Raw genomic sequence first — 22,109 nt, 5'->3', positions numbered from 1 at the left:
AGCAGACCTGACTTGAAGTCTTCATCATAATCATCAATCATAATATTCAAACAAGAATTTTCAACCACATTTTCTCCATTTTTATTAATACATCTTTATTATTGACTGAATCTATAACTAGCAGTTAATTTAGAAATACAGTCTATTGCAGCCCATCACATTCTATTTTAGAAATCACTTACACATATGGTGTTTTTTATACATTATGTGGTGATGATTTAGTAAAAAGCTTTCTTGGACAATTAGCCTCATGGACTCTCCACAACACCACTCATATTAAATGCATGACTACATATACTTAAAGAGAAATACTGAACGTACAGTATATGCTTCAGACAATGTGGCTCATTAATGCATAATGGTTTCTCATATAAGTGCAGAACATGCTTTTTGTGCGCAGGGTACTATATACAGTGCTGGTACCATGCTCTCCTAGTGTGTTGTCCTTTGTTCGGTTTGTTAAGAAGAAGGTAAAATAGAGGTTTGAGATGAAGAGTTTTTCCCTCAGGTTGTCGTCATGCAGGTCGTTAAGTGGAAGGATGTTTTCAGTCCATGAAGAAAGCCTGAGGACAAAGACGGCTCACGTAAATGGAAGTGCTGGCGCAGATTCAAAGCGACTGAGCTTGTAGAAAATCCAGTTTATCTCTAACTAATCCAACCTCTACAGCCACATTTAAATAATTAAAATGATCTCACAGATGTTTTCCATTAGTTTCAGCCATGCACACCTAATCAGTGACAACATATCTGTGTTAGATGGTGCCATAAATAATGCTTTTACACTTTATTAGAGAAAACAAATCAGTTTTATATTTAGTAATGAGGTTTGGAGTACAAGGTGGTGTAGCCTTTTGGACTCCAATAATACTTAATTCCTAATATTTCACAAAGGTTTATTATCGTGTCCTTAGGGGTAGATCATCAACTCCCTAACATCCTCCTCTGTCACAACAACCCTCTGCATGTCCTCCTTCACTACATCCATGAATCTTCTCTGCAGTCTTCCTCTTTTCTTCCTGACTTGCATCTTCAACATCCTTTGTCAGATATATCCACCTTCCCTCCTCTGCATATTTCAGCCTTTCCTTTCTAACTTTGGCTCCAAACTGCCCTACCTGAGCTGTCCCTCTGATGCAGTGGTCTCTATTATAGTCACTACCAATGAAAATGTTAGCATCTTCTTTTTGTTAGTACCACCATCTCCAAAACATGCATCATAGCAGGTCTCACTACCATCTTGTACATTTTCTCTTTCACTCTTGCTTCTATCCTTCTGCCAGAACACTCGCCTCCACCCACTCCATCCTGCCTACACTCGCTTCTTCATCTCTCTTGTACATTGTCTTTTGCTTTGGATGGTTGAGCCCAGGTATTTAAACTCATCTACTTTCACTACCTTTGCTCCTTGCATGTTCACCTCTCCATCTGTGTCCCCCTCATTCACACACATGTATTGCGTCTTGCTTCTACTGCGTTTCATTCTTCTTCTCTCAATTGCATACCCCCACCTCTCCATGCTCTCTTCCACCTGCTCCCTATTCTCACTACCAATCACAGCATCATCTGCAAACATCAGAGTTCCTCCTGCCTGACCTCATCTGTCAATCTGTCCAGCACTACTGCAAACAAGAACAGGCTCAGAACCGATCCCTGATGTAATCCCACCCTTACCTTGAACCAACTGTCACTCCAGCTGCACACCTCACCCCACTAAAATATATTTTCTCTAGATCCACTATAAATGATTGAAGTGCAGACTTTTAGCTTTAAATTAAGGAATGTTATAAAAATAGTGGATTAACTGCTTAGGAATTACAGTGACTTTTTCACACAGTCCCTCATGTGTGGGTGTTAGTCTGACGTCTAAAACACACATTTTCACCTAACTCAAGGTACAGTATTTGTATCACACAATTAGCAAAGGTGGTCCCACTTTAACACTTTAGCTGTGAAAAAATATAGTTGAGCAGAAATTCAAGGGATCCACCTTTCTAACTTTTCATTAATTTCCCTCAAAAATATACTTTAGTGCAAGAACTCAGTAAATCTACAAAGTTTATTTTGCACTTTCTAGTAAATGTTAAGTTAGCAGCCTAATAGCCTAGCTTAGCTTCATGGACATCCATAGAACAACTAGCTTGGCTATATCCATACAAAAGTGCAAAAATTACCCTTAATGACCTTTACATAATGTTTTCAACAAAAGTACAGTCTAGAAACAACAAAACTTTCACCATAATAATAAAATCAGAAAATTGCTAGACTAGATAATAAGTAAAGAGCAATTTTTTCTTTTATATTTTATGCTTGACGTCGTTATCGTTGCTACAGGGACACAGTTTACTTACATCAAACATGATGTTTGAAACAAAGCCGTGATTAGGAGTGGTCAGCTGACAGGGTCTAACGATATTTATGTAGTGTTTCTAATCATTCTAAAATACATTGTAACAGTAGGTATCTTTTATGGAAAGATGACATCCATTTTCATTAAATGATCACAACGTACCTGTGCTATTCTCCGACTTGTACCCCTGCACAGTTATCTTTACTTTCCGAGGCTATCGCTAAATATTCAGCATTTCTAGAAAGGAAAAAAAGAAAATCAGTTCCAGCAAACATCTGCAATGTTTTCTTTCATCACAATGACATGGGTTAAAAAATGCAAAAATAAAAAGATACAGGTTTGATTTTCTTTTCGACTTACAGGAGGAAGGTTTTGGTTTTGACTAGGGAGGAGGATGGCAGGATGAAAACACGACAAGGCGACAAGAGGGAACGGGACAAAGACACACACGTGAACGCACACAAACACGATGGAGACAGCGACAGTCTTATAGTAAAGGGAACAATGATATAGCAGGCAAAGGCAAAAGTTAAAATTATAGGTGTTATTATAGGAGGACAATAAAGAATGGCATGACTCATGGGGAAATACACACTTTTCACAACTTCCCACTCACACCAAATTTGTTTTTGAGCAAAGTGCCATTCACGTCAAACACTGTAAGCCAAACTAACACCTAATAAACAAGTATCAATGAGAAGGAAACCGCAACTGCTTTCACATATCTCTTATCATTTTTGCATATAAATTTGTCTCTTTGGCAGTCTGCCAAACCATATCCCTCTTCTGTGATTCTTCTCCTTTTGCACACTGAGGAAAGTTAACTTCTTAACATGCAACAGGTCATGAGTTAGGATGTGCATTTAGGGTTGAGTTTGGGTTGGGTTAACATCCACCTTTTTATGATGTAATTTTCACCTGTTTGGATTCAGGAGACAAATACCCTCTCAACTCCAAAGAATGCTCTCATTTATTTTATAAAGCTTATAGTTGGGACTGGATCAGGTGACTCTGAATGATCCCTTAGGTATGCTGCTTCAGGCTGCTGGGACACTTCCCATGAGGCACCGAGCAGTTCTTCCCACTCTCCTGGATGTGCTTATATGCAACTACTGCAACCTTTGTCTACTTCCTTCCATACTTTGTGTCTGCTCGTGGTCTCTCTCTGCTTTCCTTTCCTTTCTTCCTTTTACCCTCATCTCTCAACCATTCAGGCCAGGTTGCTGCCCTCCCACAGCTTGGTTCTGCCAGAAGGTTCTTCTTGTTAAAAGGTAGTTCTTACTCATAGTGGATCCTCCGATTTTTTGTGGGTTCTCTCTATAACGATGTGCAGTCTTTACCTTGCAATAAGATAACATAATCTGTGGATTTTGTTGGGCTCTTTCAGTAAGAATTTCAGAGTTTATAGTTGAGGTTTGTAATTATAGCAAAAATGTAACGGATGTGCTGATTATTTCTAGGTTCTATTTCATCTCTAGATTCTCATTTAGTGTTTTAGTTCTTCCTACTTTTGAAATCATTTTTTCTTCAGTTAAATTTACCCTTCATTCTAATTTGTGTTGTACAGTTATTTCATTTTTAACTTAAATTTTTATATTTTATTTTATTTTATTTTTATTCCTTCCTAGTTAAATTTACCCTTTTTAATTTTCATATTTATTTCCTATCTTATTCATAGCCTTTTCCTTTTTTCTTTAGGTCACGAGCAGTTGTGTAAGCATTTCACTGCATATCGTACTGTGTATGACTGTATGTGACAAGTAAAATTTGAATTTGATTTGAATTTGATTTCAACGTTTAGAATACCCCTATACTTGATTTGGTTTGGTTTGGTCTGGTCTCTCTGATGTCTTCTTGAATTTTGTTGTCAATTGTTTCTCTTTTCCGTGGTTTCCCCATTTGGGTACTTCCTGTTTTATTTTGTTGCTTTTCGGTCTCTTGTACATTATCGTTAATATTATTTTCTTTGTTATTGTCTCAATTAGTTTCAGCTGTGCCCTGTTAATCTGGTGTTTCCACTTTTCCTGATTGCTTCCTGTGCCATTTAATGCCTCAGTTTCTATCAGTTTTTGTTCAGTTACACTCTAACCCTGCTGCCCTCTTTAGCTTTATGTCATGTTTCTGTTTCTTTAATTTTCCACGTTGTCTCAATAACGTTTTGGGGTTTTTTCTGTTTAATTAGTCCATCTCTAAAAGTTGCATTTGGTTCAGCCTGAAATCTGTGACATTTAAAGCACCTTGAGGTGACTGTTAGTGTGAAATACAATTATTTAAATTAAATTTTTGCCTAATTGGAACACCTAAAATGTTTTACCCAACCTGCAGACACAAAAGTCTGGAATCCCTAGTTTACACTCACACAGTGTTTACTTCCTTCAGCTGGAGACCTAAAATTTGCTTTTATTTGCACCTCTGAGTGAGTTTATGATGCTGGTGTGACCGAGCCTTAACCCAAATTTGTCTTTCATCAATATCTACAAATATGCATGCCAATAAGTGCCAGAAAATAAGGAGTCTCAGATATGTTTGTTTCCTTTTCAACTGTAAAATGACTTAATTACACATCTTGGTCCACAATAGCAACGCGTAACTCATTTCATTTTGAGCTACAAACTAATATTGGCCAACATATCTGCATCCAGATCATAACTGCACTCGGAAACACACATACTTTTATAAGCCTTTAATATATAAGCACATCTTGTATATCTTTTCAAGCTGAATCAACTGTATATACAAGATTCTGACATGCATTAAGTCAGCATGCATTTAGGTGTAAGAGAAAAATACATACGCCGCTTCTCGTAATGCTTCTTCTCCAGCTGCTGCTATCTTTCTGTAACAGTATATCATCTCTATGAGGAGCCAGAGCTGCAGGCCGATGATGGACACGTACATCATGACCTCTGACACGATGGAAGCTGTACCTCTGGTGGCTGCATACAGGAAACCAGGAAAGACGAGACAAACAGACAAACAAAACAAAGGTGACCTGACGGGGTCGAGAAAAAGCTGAAACCACCTAAAACCTAAAGAGGAAACATCTGTTCTATCTAAAATCTTTTGTTTTAAACTACGGAAGACCACAAGAGCCACACGCATCGAAAAAAAATAATTCTGTGCTTGAATAGTCTTAGTTTTTTCTTGCAGAAGAATCACTTTTGTGACATTGTGCAGTCTGCCTGTGAGACACTACTGAATTTAATCAAAATATATAACATATAATAAAAAAAAAGTTTTCCATATGACTTTAACAGTCTCTCATGTTGTTGCAGAGGAATTTTGGACCACTTCACAACATTGCTTCGGTTCATTACAATTTGCAGGCATTCGTTTATGCAAAGCTCTCTTAAGAGCCTAAATATTTGCAAAATATCTATTAATTAATCATAATTCGTTCCAAAGTTACAGTTAAGAGACAGTTTTCAAAACATATTTAAAGCCTAGTCTTAGATTCAAAGGGAAATTAAATTAAGATCGCCACAAAGTCTAAGACTAGACTTGATGCCTATCTGGAGACTGAACCAAAGAGCGCACTGTTATATATGCTTACTGTTATGCTGCCTGATAGTAATGCATTTATCAGGAAACATTAAATAATTCAGCTAAGCTGCTGAACTGGCAGAGTGTCAGTATCCACGATTAGACATGCTTCTTCCATCTATTGAAAACTGTAGAGAGTAAATATCAGCCACTGATGAAATAGAAGTGAAACAAAGGGAATGTTGCTTCCATTTTAATCCTAACAGAGACTAGGAGGCTTCTTTATTGACAGTGCCAGAATCTTCAACCTCTGAAAATGGAGGCCGGCTGCATTCTCATAATATTAAAGCTCCGTTGTTGTTCAGGGACCTCCAGGTTAATAGGAATGCACACTGCACTCACAGTGAGATTTAAAAGAGTGACGGTCTGTATTGTGCGAGTGTGAATCAGTTTGTGAAATGCTTCTGCAATGACAGAATCTGCTTAAGTCTAATTAAGGCCTGAAAATGCTCAGCCACCTCCACCGTCGATCGCCACATTTACACGTAAGAAAGATAAATGCATTCAAAGAAAATTTCAAAAAATCTAAATCTGACTGCTCAAACCACACTTTTCAACCTTATTTCAATATGCATAATATATTTTAACATTTAGCAATAAATTAGCTTTTTCTTGTTAACTGTCCTCAGATGTCTTTAAGTCTACTTGCTCAAATACTAATGACCTGTATAAAGTCGTACCTTTCCCCACCACACTGAGGTGCACCACTTTGCTGACAACGTCGTTGTACTCGTAGTTTTCGTAGGAGAGGATGCGGTTGAAAAAGCACCGGTAAGTGCCCGAGTCATTGAAGGTGACATTTAACAGGTATATGGATGCATCTTGAATGTCTCTGCTCCTTTTGCTTCCGTTCCAGTCGACGCGATCCAAAAACTGGTCACTCTCAATGGTGGGGCCATCCTCGTTGTAGGTGTACATCTGGACGACACAGAGATCATTTAAGGTTGTGTTCATTACCAGTTATATATTCTTATGCAACACCTTTGCATGAGTGATGGTTAAAATTAATTTTTCATTATTTATGTTATTCTGGGCCTTGGTGTAGCCGCTCAGTTTGTTTCCTCCCTTAAAGAGAACTTATTTCTGATTGGCTGTCCCCCATAAACAGAAGATTGGAACAGTTGTGGGTGGAGCTTCTGTTCTCACAGCTAATACCAGGTGTCTGAGATGACTCTATTAGGATATACGCACTCTATGACATCACACAGAGCCAAGGGTAGAAGAAACTGTCAGAAACAGAGCATTTGGCTCACAGGTGTTACTTTTAAAAACACTGAAACTTTGGCGGTGTCTAATATGAACATCCACCAATGAGCTATTATGTTATTTAGGCTACGATGTTGTAGGTTGTGTATTATTATTATTATTTTGGAAATGTGTTTCATATCTCTTGAAAATCAAGGATTTAGTGTAAAAACTGTCAGTAACTCGTAAACATTTATTGCTAAATGTTTGTTAAACCCTTGAATTAAAGCAGAAAGTCTACACTTCAGCTGTACCCTGATTGTTTGATTTCAAATTGGAAGCAACAATGAAAAAAATATGTCCAGGTTCATGAGTAAAAAACACTCCATTATTTAGATGTATTTTCAGTTAATTGGTTAAGTAAACACACTTGACAGCTCCAAATGGATATCACCTCGTTACCATATTGTAGATGGATGTGTTGCCTCCAATTTAAATTTGTCTACACCCTCAGTCACTCCATATGAAACATACTTTCCCCTGAAACTGTTCAGGCATATTTTTAAAAATTTTGAAACGACTGTTTAACACTACTATACTGAAATCCATCCACAGCTACATTAACACAGCATGCACTGCGGCATCAAACAGAGAATTCAGCACAAGGTCAGCAGAGCTCTCTCTGACACTTTGATGACCTCAGTGGGGTAAAATGTTCCAATTGATTCATCTGAAGCTCATGATGGTGTCATCACTGGGTGCTATTATGTGACTGAGGACCGTACTGTAGGTGTCTATGTGTGAGTAAGTGAGAGCGACAGGAAGGAGGAGAGCTTTGGTGTGCACTATATATAAGAGCATATATAAATAGCTCAAGTCCTGAGAGAAGTAGCCCACAAGTTTGATTTTATGGATGCTTGCGTGACTAAGACTTCCTGCTCCAAACCTCCCATATAGTCAGCAGTGCTGCTTGTTGTGTACAAAGCAGAATTTAAGGTCCAGCAGAGGTGGCGGCTTCGCTGTCCTCTGACAATCTGGGGATGGCCTGTTTGCCTGCAGAGAGCTCTGTCTGTGGGCCACTCTTGCTTGTACTGTTGTTGGTCTGTCACCGCAGAGAAAGTTACAAAACTCAAAGAGCTGAAGTGAAACAATGAAACGTGTCCATTGCAGAACTTTCTGTTGTTTTTCATGCTGTTCTCCTGGTGAACCCTGCTCTCGCTCCCTTCTCTGTCCCACTGTTTTGCCATAAAGTGATTTTCAAGATTTACCAAAATTGCCTGTATTTAAACAGTTGTAAATGACTTGTTTACCTAAAATCTATCAAATGTATCATCGAGTCATTTTTGGCCTGACAAAACATTTTTATCACAAGGTTGACGCTCAAACCAGTTTTTGGCAAAATTACTTTTCTGTATCTTTCATTTATCCAGGTAGAAAAAGTGTCATTGACATAAATGTATTTTTCAAGAGATTTTTGCAGAAATTGCAACAAGCATAAATAGCACCATAGTTCTGTAAAGATATTATTAAATTGGCCAAAAAGGATTGGGTTGATTATAATTTAGGTATTATTTTATATATAACCTCTGTTAATTTACCAACACGAGGAGATATTACACATACATACATCAGAAACATCAGAAATCTGTTTGGTGCAACACCGGCCCACTTGTTGACGTGTATGTCATCCAGTTCAGCGATGCACAGTGAGGATCTTGGAAGACTAAAATTTGTTTTAATCTCCATCATCAAAACTGCAATTAGGAAATGAGAGCTCTTTTCCTGAAGGATATTGCTTCTCCTTCAAATGTACTGGGATCGTTTTGTGTGATAGTAACTGGAAGAAGCTTTGGCTTTTGCAGTTATTTTCTTCTACTTTAACAAGGTGAAAGAAGCATTCTTTAAAGTGCTCCACTGGTTTTATCCTACTGAAAGTGTCCTTAAAAAGACTCAAACCTGACATTATGTAATCTTACATGAGTTTGTCTTTCAGTTATTTTGGCTTTACCTCTACTCCTGACTACAGAAACAGCATGTTTACGTTTATGTAAGTGATTCCCGATTGGTTTGGAAAGATATTTTATTTGGACTCCATCAAGATAATAACGCAAACTCTTGTAAATTTCTGATTAATCAGATTTTTTTTTAAATTCTGTGCCAAATTTCATATTCACAAATGTACGTTTCTAAACTGAAAACGAATGCAGTTCCACAATCATATTCCTACTATCGTCCCCCTTGAAAATATATTGATCAGTGTTTATTTTATATAAATTTTAAGTGACTAATAAAGCAAGTTACTTCTATATTTTGTTCCTTCTTCTAATAAATGTTTATTTTAAAAAAAAAAAAAAAAAGGATGGGGGAAACCCAGACCTGCAGGGCCATAAATCCCACTTCATGGAAACACTCACCAGGAAAAAGTCAGCCTCCCCTTTTGGCCTGAAGTACCATTCGACGCTGGCTTCACCTCTCACCTCACTCCTTCTTTTGCAGGAGATGCAGCCCAGTTTAAAACCCTTTCCTGCTACAGCTTCAGTGTCCGAGTCCACCTCTGCACAGGCCCCGTGACACTGGTACACTGTTTACAAGAAAAGAAGAGAAGTCATCAGCCTGGGTAAACAAGGTGTCATAGCAAAACACTGCCAGGAATCACGCCCACTCACCAAACAGCGTGCAGAAGAAGGAAAACAGCAGAAAACGTAGTAGTGCCATGACTCCAGATGTTTTATCGAAGGAGGCGCCTCAAAAAGTACAACCTTAAGATGGTTCTTGAAGCTTTCACGGAGCCTAGTGACACTCAGGCACTGAGCACCTCCGAGTTTGCAATAGCAGGATGGATATTTGCAAATGTTTTCTTGTAGATTTCAGGAAGCTTATCTGTATTGTTTTTTTTAAGTGCAGGCTGATGTCATGTGTTGGTGGCAACTAGCAGCTAAACATGCATTGTAAAGTGCAAACCGTATACGCGTAAATGTAATGTCCCGTGGAACCACTCAGGTCTTTGGCTCAACAGTTTCCAGAATTCTGGTTGCAGAATTTATTGCCACAAATTATTGCTCCTTTTGAGACAGTTCACCCAAATTACACACCCACTGGCCTCCCGCATCCACGCGGTGACCTTTTCTGCTATCAATGATCAAATAGCTTATGAAACGATCCAGATATCTGTTAACTCACAGTGCTCCCCAGATCCGCACCCTGAGGTTATGATTCTTTTTTTTTTCCTGAGGTCCTTTTAATATGAGATGCAGAGAGCAATCAATACACCTGCCTGGGGCATGCTCCGCTCTAAATGTTGGAAAATTACAGAGAGTATAGACGCTTACGAGGTTAAAATGAATATGTGTTCAAGAGTGCAACATGCCAGCTACTGAATAAACGTCAACAATACATTTACATGCCAGTGCATTTATAATCAATTTGCATGCTCTACGGCAGGAAATAAATGGCTACCTTTTACAGGGTACACGCTACCAGTATTTAATAGAGACCAGTCTAATGGTCTAATGGTAATTATCCTTAATCGGATCAATGAAATCAGAGCCACTGTCCTGATCAGGCCTCCTCTCCTCGAGCAGAGTCGTCTCTCCTGGAAAAAATATAGAAAAATACTGTCCTGTCCAGCGATGGCAGCTATATAATTTTTTGTATAATTTCAGCTATCTAATGACCCCGTGCTCGGAGAAGAGATGTTTCGTTCGCGTTGGCATTGCAGGTCAAACTGCGTGAGCGCACACGCAGGCATATAAGCCAGACACGCAATTAAAAAAAAAACACACAACCCTCAAATAAATCCGTCCAGTGCTCAGTTAATGGTGTTTTCTCCTGCGCCACAGCGGCACCTCTGTTGAGAGGTTGATGCTGCAGATGCACTGCGGTAAAAACAGCCAAGCGTGTGTGAGACAGGGCAGATGCTGCATGTGACAGCTGTTTGAGCCTCTTCTGTAGGTTTTTTTAAACTGATGCTCATTTAACCCTGCCTCAAACCTGCTGCAGGGATCCCGGTGTGCGTTGGAAGCAAATTAAATGGAAAATGATAAATAAGAAAACGAGAACAGGGCGAGCTGGTCCTTTAATTTAACTCCTTGTTGATTCATACAGGGCATCAGAGAGCTTCCACTTTCTGGACTTCTTGTTTTAAAGGGGGCGCTAATGGGATGTGACTCAAAAAATCCAGTTAAAATTCAGGCTACAGTGAAGGAATTTTTCGTGTAATTATTTTAATGTATTTCCCAGTGTTTATTACACATTGATGTTTACCATTAAATATTTATGGAAACTTAAAAAAAAAATTATAATAATTTTGATGTGTGGCATAACTTTATTTAGGTGCAGGGGGTGGGTGGGGGTATTTCATTTTTATTTTATTTTTTTTTTGCATTTTTAACAGTGTAAACTTCATTGAGGAAAATTTGAAATGTTTATGATATTTTGGTTGGAGATACACGTTGGCGGTTTTATTTATTTTCACAGCACTATGAGCCGCTTTACAGCATCCGCCATTTTCCTTTCGGGCATGAATCCACCAGTAGCTGAGAATTTCTAGCAACTAACCTCCTGACAGCGTCCGGTTCAACCACCACAACCATCACACATGTAGTTTTCTGTTGCGGTTTAACTTTTCTTCCACTGTTTATTTAACGCTTGTAAAACCGTGTGTCTTAGCAAAATGCTAGCTTTTGGGCAGCATAAGCTTCTCTGTGGGGACTAACTAAAGGACCAGAACGTCGTTTTATTTCAGTACAGGCCCATTATCGATGAGATATGCGAAAATTAAATTACACATTTTTACACGTTTTGTCTAGAAGCGGTTGTTTTATCCGTGTTGCACTGTCAGCTAATTGAATATTTCCGGAGCGCCACCTGCTGGGCCTCCAGCTGAATTGCAGCCAGTTTCTCGGGGATTGGGCTCTGTCAATACATGTAACAGTGGGTCTGTCAGTAACGTTTAATAATTGTCCATGCAGCTATTGTTTATTCAGCGGCAGGTGAATCAACAGGTTAACGTGTGATGGCGTTTCGTGACAGTTCAAACCGACGTTTACACTAAACACCCACTCACGCCGTGTGAGGATGCTGCCTAGTCAACTGGCTATAAGCAGCAGCTGCGCCTGCGGGCAGGCTGCCGTTAGCCTCGTTTTATTAGCGTGATTTTTTTTGAGATGGCGGTTAGCATGTGGAGTTTACCAGTGACGTTTTGCTGCAAATAGTCAGCGAGGCTCCATGTAAAACAACAGAATCTCGGCTCATCGAAGGTAAAGTCATTAAACTAACGTTTACTGGGCTAACTGTTGACTGGCTAATGTAGCTAAAAGCTAGCTTAACGCAGGGAATATAAACAATGAACCAAAAACTAAGGAGCGAATGTCTTCAGCCCTTCATCATGTGAGTGCCGTCTTTAAAAGTAGATGGTGAAATAGTAGAGCATCGAAGTGAGCAGTAATCACCAGGTGGTAAATTATTTGGGATGAACACAGGTAGTTATTAATAAATCAGCCCTATTTATCCCATATTCGGGAAATGCTATCGTTACAGCACTTAAATTGAACATTAAAGATAACATCCGGATTATCTGGCAGATGGCTTTCTGGTAGGCGGATGTATTGAATTATAAAGTGTGATGGCATGTGGAAGGGAAGATTTTGTGTATCTCTCCTTGTGGCAGTGTATCTGAGAAGCGGCTCTGCTGTCTGTTTAGTAAGTGTTGCAGAGGGTGGTCAAGATTATCTATGATGGATAGCAGACTGTTCAGTGGCCTCGTCTCGATCACAGCTCTTTCATAAGTGTCGTGTGTGCAGCCAGTCACAGAGCCAGCCTGTCTGATCAGTTTATTCAGTATGTTGGAGTCACCAGCTCCCCAGCAGACTTCAGCAAAGTGCACTGTGCTGGATAAAATTGGGTGATCTGCAGCATTTTGCTGGATGCTTTGAAGGATCTCAGTTTCTTTAGGAAATAGAGTCTCCTATTACCCTTCTTGTATACAATCTGTGTTGGTTTTCCTGATTTGGATGCCTGGAGTAGCCCTATACTTCAACACTCTGTCCCAGGATAGGTCTTGGCTATGTAGCTGCCCTCTTCCTTCTGAAGTTAGTCACCGTAACTGTGGTCTTATTCACATTCAGAGGTAGACAATTCCTCCTAGACTACTTCACTGCTGGGCCCAGGGCTTAACAGCTAGTCAATAGTTGTTAAGCCCTGATAGTGTTGAGTTCTTCGGTACAGGAACCAAACAGCATGTTTTCCATAACACTGATATTAGCATAATTTTACCTGACATTTGAGGTAAAATGATGAGGTAAAATTGGTCTACATGAAATTACTCGTAAGCAATTAAAGATCAATCAGAGGATAATAGATTAAAGTACCAGCTGATCCTTTCAGCTGAATGTGAATGTTACCAGCCTTTTTTTGTGGAAAACAGACAGTGTTATTGCATATTTTAATGGCATAACAAAACATATATTGGTCTATAATGCATTATATGTATAAGTATGGATTAGAACAATAATAACTACATGTGTAGTAAAATATGAGAAAACAACTGACAACTTTTGTGCCTTTCCTCTAGGTTTCGCTGACCATGGATCCGACCTGCAGTGGGTCTGTGGCTCCGGCCGGTTTGACGGTCCAGGTGTGCTTCCCAGGCGCCAGAGCAGCTGTTTTGGACAATCTGAACCGGCAGCGGGAGGAAGGCAGGCTTTGCGATCTCTCCATCCAGGTGCAAGGTCAAGTGTTCAGGGCTCACCGCTGTGTCCTCGCTGCATCCTCACCTTACTTTCATGATCAGGTAGGGCAGAGCATATTCATGCAGGGTTGAAGTTGTTGGGGTTTACTGTCTGATGTTGCACTCCAGTAATATAGCACTATTAGAATACCTAAAATCATCTCTGCTTGTAGAGTGGGTGACAAGAGACGAAGGGAGAGACACCACTTCACAGCCTTTATGAGCATATCACCCACTTGTTTTCTACTCCACATTTTGAGCTTTAATATTTACATTTTGGCCACAGCTGGCAAACATGTTTAAAAGCTGTATTATTAACTGTTGGAGTGCAATCCACTGAAAAAGATACCTGCTAATTAATACGTAGTAACATAAGCTGATGGTTATGATAAAATACTTGAATTTCACTCACCAAAACTGAAGCAGAAAATCCTTGGGTGGTCTGTACCTCACAGTAGCTCAGATAATTTCATCAAACAGCACAAACATGGTGGAAATGTCCACATCATTGACTCCAGTTAGTGGAAACCTAGCTTTTGTATAAAAAGCAGGTGTCTTAAGCCTCCCTTATAGTTTCTTTAGCTGTTTTTCTATGTTTAAAATGGCACTGGGTTTGTAAAACACTGGCAGAAAACCTGTTTATGTGTATATTTCAGTCCAGATGTCAAAGTGTGTCTTTGTTTCTGTCTCTTCACAGGTGTTACTGAAAAATGTTACAACTGTCTCCCTGCCCTCAGTCATGGACCCAGTTGCCTTTGAGAGCGTCCTGAGTTCTGCGTACACTGGCCAGCTGAGCATCGTGCATGACGATATCGTCAACTATGTCACCGTGGCCAGTTTCCTGCAGATGTGGCACATCGTGGACAAATGCACCGAGATCCTAAAGAGGCCTCGGTCCTCAGCAGAGGGCGCCTCTGGGGAGGCTGCCGCCGCAGCTCACCCCAGCTCTGCATCTCGCCAGCAGTCCCCGAGCAGCACGGAGTGCCTGTATGCAGAAAGGGAGGGAAGGAGGAGGGAGAAGAAGCCAGATTCACTGCCTCCTTTGGCTACATGGAGACGCCCACAGCAGTTCTCAAGATGGGGACGCCCTCGACCTTCGTCAGCCCAGCACTTGGCTGATTCACAGCTGGACAGCCTTCCTGGCTATGTGGAGACTGATTACACCAGCTGCGAGGAGACATGGGTATCGTGCAATGCTAAGACGAGTCACTTTACTCACGACGGACCTGGACACAATGCCCGGCACCATGGGGGGTTTTCGGGTGCTGAGGCTTTAAAGCAGAAAGTCAGATTTCAACAACGGGGGGCACCACAGACCTCTGATCGACCACTCGATAAGAATAGAGAGAGTGGGGACGGTGATGAGACGCAGGATAAGAGGAGGAGTGAGAGAAGAGAGATTGAGGCGGATGAAGGAGTAGGAGAAGAGACGGGGAAGAAGGAAGGCTTTGCACAAATGGGACACTGTGGTAAGATAGACAAATATAAACAGCATTAAAGAATCCTTTTTAGACACTTTGTTATTAGGATTTTTACTTTTCTTGAACAGCAGTTTTTTTCCAGATATAAAGAAATTTACAACTTTTGTGGGGATGATTTGGACTGACATTCAACAGCAGTGCCCTGACATTTACTGTAAATGTTACTGAAAGTTAATATATTTATATATTGTAAAATAAATACAAGAATTAAAAAATATATATTTATTGGTTTCAATTTAGTAAAATTCAGATTTACGTCAGCAGTGGATTTGAATATAAATAATGTTGAATCTGACCAGATAGCTGGGTCATATATTCTTTCTCTTTGTGCATTTTCCCAGTGAATTTACTAAAATGTGCTTTTGTTCCTTCTTGTGTTCAGCAGACTTTCACTCAGTTTCGAATGAAAATGACGAAGCTGGACATGCTGCAGGGAAGCAGAGTGCAGACGTGACAAAGCAAAGAGATTTGGTAGGAAGCGATCCAGCCACAGACCTGCCCAGTCTTCATGGTTGCCAAACAGGTGACGCAGTTCCAGACCCTTCCTGCCCGTCCTCAGCCAGGCTTCAGTGGCAAACAGGTGCCTGGTCTCAGCAAGAGCAGAGGCCTCAGGAAGGAGAGGGCGGCAGCTGCAGTAAAGATGAGGATGATGAAGACGAGGAAGAGGATGTGGATTTTGAATGTTTCACAGAAGCGACCTATAGGAGAGGCACTTACGATGAGATTGAAGATGGCACAGGACAGGTTTCCCAGCGGCCTTTGGTCCCCGTGTCTCCTGACTTTACAGTGGCGGGCGCGGAGGTGAATTGGCAGGGTGGCTCTTTGGCCCCTACCTCCAGTCGCCATCTGTCCTCATCTTCTGCTGCATTTCCACCACCCCCTTCACCTCCAACCCCATCTTCATCATCCTCAGTGTCCCTCGCTGCTGCGCCCTACACGGGTAAAGTACACTTCTGCCACTGTGGGAAAGCCTACACCCTGAAGAGTATGCGAGACCGGCATGTGAAGATGCAGCACCTCAATTTACGGCCCTTTGGGTGTCCCGTTTGCACAAAGTCCTTCAAAATGAAGCACCATCTCACTAAGCACCTTAAAACCCACGGAGGGCTGCGGCCCTATGAATGCAGCCTCTGTGGGAAGAAAGTCATTTGGAGAGACAGCTTCCTGAGACATCAGGCCCGATGTGAGAGACTTGCTTCCAGCTCCTCGGCGAACAGCAACAGTGCAAGCGCAGCAGCAGATATGGATGATGGCTACAGTTATGGATTTGATGAAGGGGAAGCCTTTCTCCCCACTGGAGGACAGGTGAAAGTTGAGGAAGTGGATTTTCATAAGGAGATAGAGGATGGGATGGGTGGGCTTTTGGGTAGTGTTTCTGGGATAGTTGCTGAGCTAAGAACCCAGACGCAAAACTTGGACCCTGGCAGTCACGTTTTTAAAGAGGAGGCCAGCGAGAGCTTTACCTGAAATTAAACGTTTATGTGGAAAACAGTGATTTAAAGCACTTACTGTAAAGTTTGAAGAAGGATTTTGCTTAAATTGCCATGAAATGTCATCCGATCTTCACACAATCTGAATAAACGAAGAACACAAGCAGTTATACTTTTCATGCTTTTATTTATGAAACATTGAGCAATCACTCAGTGCTGGATGGAAAGAATAAGCGAACCTTTGTGCTAATGAGTTCTCAGAAAAGCTGCTTGGAGTCAGGTGTTCCAATTAAGGCAATGAGATTTGACTTGTGGGATGTAGAGGCACTTGTCCCTATAAACAAATGTGTACAAAGTCTGATTACTTACAAAGCTTTTTCTGAAATTTATATAAAGTGGAAATATAGGACTGGCACTACTCTTTTTCCAAAGGCCACAGAGACCACAATATATCTGCAAACAATATATTTACACTTACTAAAATAATTAAAAGATATACAGAAAACTTGTAGAATAACAAATAGTGTTAATGGAAGAATTCTGCTAAGTAAATAAGTTTGCAAAAGACCAGATGGATGTTCCAAAACAGTTCTGTAATAATTTTCTGAGCACAGTTGAGACAAAAGTCAGTCTTACCATCCACCAACTGGATGCTTTGCAGGCATTGAGAGAGTAATACGCTTATAATTGTTTTTTTTTTTTTTTTACCAGATTTCGCCCTGGAGCGGCAGTTCTAAATCTGATGCTTAGAAGAGTTTGGGAAGATGCAGTAAGACAGGAAATATTATTGGCCTCAATGCTGTTAATGTTTGTACAACTAAATAAATTCAATAGTTTACTTACCGTTTTAGAATAAACACTGTGCGATTACTCAATGTGTTCAATAAAGACATGAAAAGTACAACTGATATTTTCCGAGTTTGATCAGATATTTAGTAATCAGTTAAAGTGTTGGTGATCCCAAAGGATTCGTCAGCTTTCTGCTGTATGTACATACCACTTTAAAAGATGGAAATGTATAACACAACAAATCTTTGAGCCAATGCTTCAGTTTTGTCCTTTACATGTGCATTATTTACAGGCCATGGTTATTTTGAAAAACATGAAACAAAATATTCTAATTTCAAGTGATCCTTTTTTATTTTGCAGCTTCACATAGGCTCAGTTTTTGTTTAGTGATGCTTTAAACTCTACCAAGCAGTGTTGTGAATGTACTTCTCACATTTTGCACATAAATTATTTGCCATTAACCTTTAACATAAAATGAACACAAGGATAAAAATGCTTTTTTCCCGTGCCATGCTGATGTCACTTATGTGAAGAAAAAACAATATCATGGTAATAAAAGTAGTTTTGGTGATCTGTGATCATTTTAAAACATGTCACTGAGGCTCATTTTAATATTGTGTGTTATTTTAGAGCACTGAGGCCATTTTTAAATATTTTGTTAAATGACTTCTCAAGAAAGAAACTTAAAATCAATGGTGATGAGATTACAGCTTTATCTAGCAGTAGCTGACAAAGCCAGTCAGTGTATTGGGGCCTGAGAGGCTAACACTGGGCTCCCGAATAGCTTGTTAGATTTATATGAAGTTTAGCATCTTTTCCAGGTTGAAACAGGTGACTTTGGGTTTCTAGTAGATAAGTACGATCGTCTTCCCTGTAAAGTTACGTTGAAACCAAGCACAACATTGTTTTTCTTGTGACATTACCAATAAGTTTGATGTGTCACATGGCCCTCTTCCTATTGAAAAAACAAAAGTTGTATCCAAGATGGCCGACTTCTAAATGGCCACCATGGTCACCACCCATCTTGAGGAGTTTGCCCCCTCACATATACTAATGTGCCACAAACAGGACTTTAATATCACCAACCACTCCCATTTTATTACGGTGTATCCTTATAAATGGCCCACCCTGTATAACTGGGAAAGGCAGTTGACTAAAAAAGAAGTAATTCCGGTGACTGGAGTAGATTTTGTTAATTTCCTCTGTTGTATTTGGGAACCATTTATTTTTGCTATCAGTATGAGGTCCTTAGAGATGTTGATGTAAGTGAAGGAGGCTATGATTAGACTTAAAAAAACAAAATGAATATCAGAGAGGGATATTATTTTAGGAGTGACCAGTCGACAGTCTGGTACTTTTCTAAAACGAAAGAATGCAGTAAACACAAATCCACAACTAAAGTGGATTCTTGCGGTTTCTTTCATCGGTTAAGAAAAATCCCTTCCTAGGGGAATTTTGACCAACATAAACAAATTGTACATTTTTGAGGAGTTAATTAATAGCCTCTTATCTAAAAGTATTTGAAAAGTACTGTATATGCAGCATTTTCCCACTGGTCAATATTAAAAGATTTTTCAGCAACATTCCACACTGCTGTGTGTTTTTGGAGGACATAAAACACAGAAGTTTAAAGAAACATTGCAGATAATTTTAGAACCCTTAGGCTGATTTGAAACAATCTGGAATTCATGTTTTAAACAATGCTGAGATTGTTGTAGAACACTAGTGTGTAGATCAGGGGTAGGCAACTCCAGGCCTCGAGTGCCGGTGTCCTGCAGGTTTTAGATCTCACCCTGGGTCAACACACCTGAATCACATGATTAGTTCATTACCAGTCCTTTGGAGAACTTCAAGAAATGCTGAGGAGTCATTTAGCCCTTTAAATCAGCTGTGATGGATGATGGACACATCTAAAACCTCCAGGACACCGGCCCTCGAGGCCTGGAGTTGCCTACCCCTGGTGTCGATAGTGGTGGCCATTCTAGAACAACGGTGTGCAACATTCCAGAATGCAGAAGTTGATTTTTAAACATTGATGGCCATTCTAGAACACCGATGCTAATGTGAAACATTCTAGAACTCTGAGACTGATTCTAAACTTACTAGAGCACGGCACATTCTAGAACACAGGTGTCGAACTCCAGGCCTCGAGGGCCGGTGTCCTGCAGGTTTGATGATGTGCCCTTGATCCAACACAGCTGATTTAAATGGCTAAATTACCTCCTCACCATGTCTTGAAGTTCTCCAAAGGACTGGTAACGAACTAATCATGTGATTCAGGTGTGTTGACCCAGGGTGAGATCTAAAACCTGCAGGACACCAGCCCTTGAGGCCCGGAGTTGGACACCCCTGTTCTAGAATGTATGTTTTAAACAATACTGAAGTGCTGTGCATATTGGTGGTCATTCTAGAACAACAGTGTGCAACATTCTAAACATTGATGGTCATTCTAGAACATTTTGGAAACATTCTAGAACACTGAGGCTGATCTGAAACATACTAGAATGTTTTTTTTTAACAATGCTACAAGTTATTATTAGCTAATTGTAGCTAATTGTAGAAGACTAATGCATGAATTATGCTTCAGTGGGAGTAGAAGCGGAAACTCCTGTTAACCCTTCACTGTAACCTTCCATGTAGCCTGATGTGCACCTCCTGAAAACCCGACGCTACACGTCGGGTTGATGCAGGCTGCCTCGACTTCAATGGCATGGAAATGTGGTGGACGGCTAAAAGGAGTTTCTGATTACGATGTAAGTTAGGATGCAGCTTTCATGCAGAAGTCAAAATCGAGCTTTAGGCTCATCTTAAAACCTGGGTCATTTATGGTCATTCTCATAACAGTCTCAATAACTGTTTGTTGGCTCTTAGTCACCTGCTGAGTTGTGTGCATAAGAACAGATTGCTTTTTTTATAGTGGAGAAATTCTCACATTCAAAATTCAGTAAACAGGTGCTGCTTTTGGATATAGTATGTGCCCCATTAGAACACATTTAGAAGGCTGCCTTGCAGCACAATGACAGGGCACAAGAGGTCTCTGTAGCTCAACACTGCATCAAGCCATTCTATTCAAAAACTACACTATCTGTGATAACATGATCTAGAGATGCCAGTGAATGGGACTGCTGATTAATGTATTTGGGTGTTTTCAGAAGGGATAGTCTATAGAAATAGCAAACATGAGGTCCTGACCATCAAAGAAAGAAATGACATAACACAGAAAATACATTTTTGGCTTGCAGAGCTCAATAGCTTAGAGAGAAATGTTACTGCAGTACAGTTAAAAATCATTTTATAGAAATGTTTTGTCTCATTAGACACTTGTATGGCTGGATTAACTGTGAAGATGAACTGGCTGAGTGTACAGTTTGCTCTTTATATGAGTGCTCAAATGTGCGTGACGTAACATGGATTATAGACCTCTGAGCCAATTATTGAATTATTCAGAGAATATGCAGCTCAGTGATTATTCTGCTTTTACGGGCAGTAGTCCATGAAAAGTTCTATCTCACCGTTATTTCTAATGATGAGAAACACTGTTTTTCCCACTTCTCGGTATTGACAAGGGAGTCTAACGAGGATGACTCATCCTTGTTTAGTGTTTAATTAAATGTAGGACAGAGTGTCCTGCTTGATGTAGTTGAGATCTTGTTTTTTTCATTCTGCAAAAGACTTTGATATTGGGATTATCGTCTGACGTAGACGACTGGCCTTGAGAGAATATTTCAGCAGTGTTTGGGAGCTTTTTATGGCATGGATCATCGCTGAGTTACAACAGGGGCTTATCAGTTTACATTTCTTTCCTCTCAGTTTTTGAGCTGCTAGGTCAAACTATAAGCCTTCTAAGCTGCAAGAAGGTAACAGGGTCAAATTTTGTAATTTTTTAAAACAAGTTGACAATTCAACAAAGACTCTTAATGGGTAAAATATTGAAAATTTATGAAGTATGGTTACATATCTTCCAGTAGAAGGCTATTACTTGACCTTAAAATGTCAGAAATGTAATTTTCTTTTTCTTTCATAGTACTAGAAATTTATATTTCTTTATTTATTTGAGTTTATTTAAGACGTTAGAATATATAACTTCATAATAACGGGAAGCGGTGCAAGAAGAAATCTTATAAGCCTGCCCCTTTGCAGAATGCCTCTATGCATACTTGTAAACGTAGCTGAGCATCAACACACATACAACATATACACATACAGAGCACTGTATATTTCATACATTCATGTGCTCAAGGACAAAATAGAAACAAAATAGAAAGTAAGCATGATAAATTGGAACAGAATCATTTTCTACATTATTATTAGGGACACTTTGTGTACATTATCTTTGTGTAGTGTGTCTGTGTGAACTATTGTGTTGTTTGTTTACATTAAACTAATGATTAATTTAATATGTGTGATGTGAGGCAAGATAACTTACAGTGAATGCAGCAGGAAGCATGCCAATGGTACTAAAACAGTCATTTCTGTTCCGAGCTTGTCAGTCTCTGTGTCAAATTGCTTATGTCTCCATGTAGACATTGAGGGTTCTCGGGAGGGGCCGTGCTAACACCTGCTGCTCTCTGGCAGCAGCACCATGCTCTCCCTTGTTTTAAACACAC

General features: G+C 39.9%; 2 protein-coding genes across 4 annotated transcripts; one reads left to right on the top strand and one right to left on the bottom strand.

The window, feature by feature from the left end:
- Nucleotides 1–57: 57 nt before the first annotated feature.
- scn1bb (sodium channel, voltage-gated, type I, beta b) lies at nucleotides 58–10,924 on the bottom strand. Its single transcript, XM_006794397.2, has 6 exons — nucleotides 9,742–10,924; nucleotides 9,490–9,656; nucleotides 6,571–6,808; nucleotides 5,142–5,283; nucleotides 2,510–2,584; nucleotides 58–563 (listed from the first exon to the last, which is right to left on the bottom strand). The coding sequence occupies exons 1-5, from the start codon at nucleotides 9,788–9,790 to the stop codon at nucleotides 2,515–2,517; spliced, it is 666 nt and encodes a 221-aa protein (XP_006794460.1). The 5' UTR covers nucleotides 9,791–10,924; the 3' UTR covers nucleotides 58–563; nucleotides 2,510–2,514.
- A 646-nt stretch (nucleotides 10,925–11,570) lies between these two features.
- zbtb22a (zinc finger and BTB domain containing 22a) lies at nucleotides 11,571–18,091 on the top strand. 3 transcript variants are annotated; one of them, XM_006794400.2, is made up of 5 exons: nucleotides 11,571–12,333; nucleotides 13,647–13,865; nucleotides 14,500–15,271; nucleotides 15,666–16,588; nucleotides 17,425–18,091. In XM_006794400.2, exons 2-5 carry the CDS (start codon nucleotides 13,659–13,661, stop codon nucleotides 17,461–17,463), a joined length of 1,941 nt encoding a protein of 646 aa, XP_006794463.2. In that variant the 5' UTR covers nucleotides 11,571–12,333; nucleotides 13,647–13,658; the 3' UTR covers nucleotides 17,464–18,091. The 3 variants fall into 3 exon arrangements, with proteins under 3 accessions (XP_006794463.2, XP_006794462.2, XP_006794461.2); XM_006794399.3 differs by having other exon boundaries at nucleotides 15,669–18,091; XM_006794398.3 differs by having other exon boundaries at nucleotides 15,666–18,091.
- Nucleotides 18,092–22,109: the final 4,018 nt, after the last annotated feature.

The sequence above is a fragment of the Neolamprologus brichardi genome, chromosome 22 (genome assembly GCF_056152115.1).
Source record: "Neolamprologus brichardi isolate AB-2024 chromosome 22, ASM5615211v1, whole genome shotgun sequence".
NCBI lineage: Eukaryota > Metazoa > Chordata > Actinopteri > Cichliformes > Cichlidae > Neolamprologus > Neolamprologus brichardi.
The sequence above is the reverse complement of the archived record's forward strand: the minus strand, read 5'-3'. Positions and strand labels throughout refer to the sequence as shown.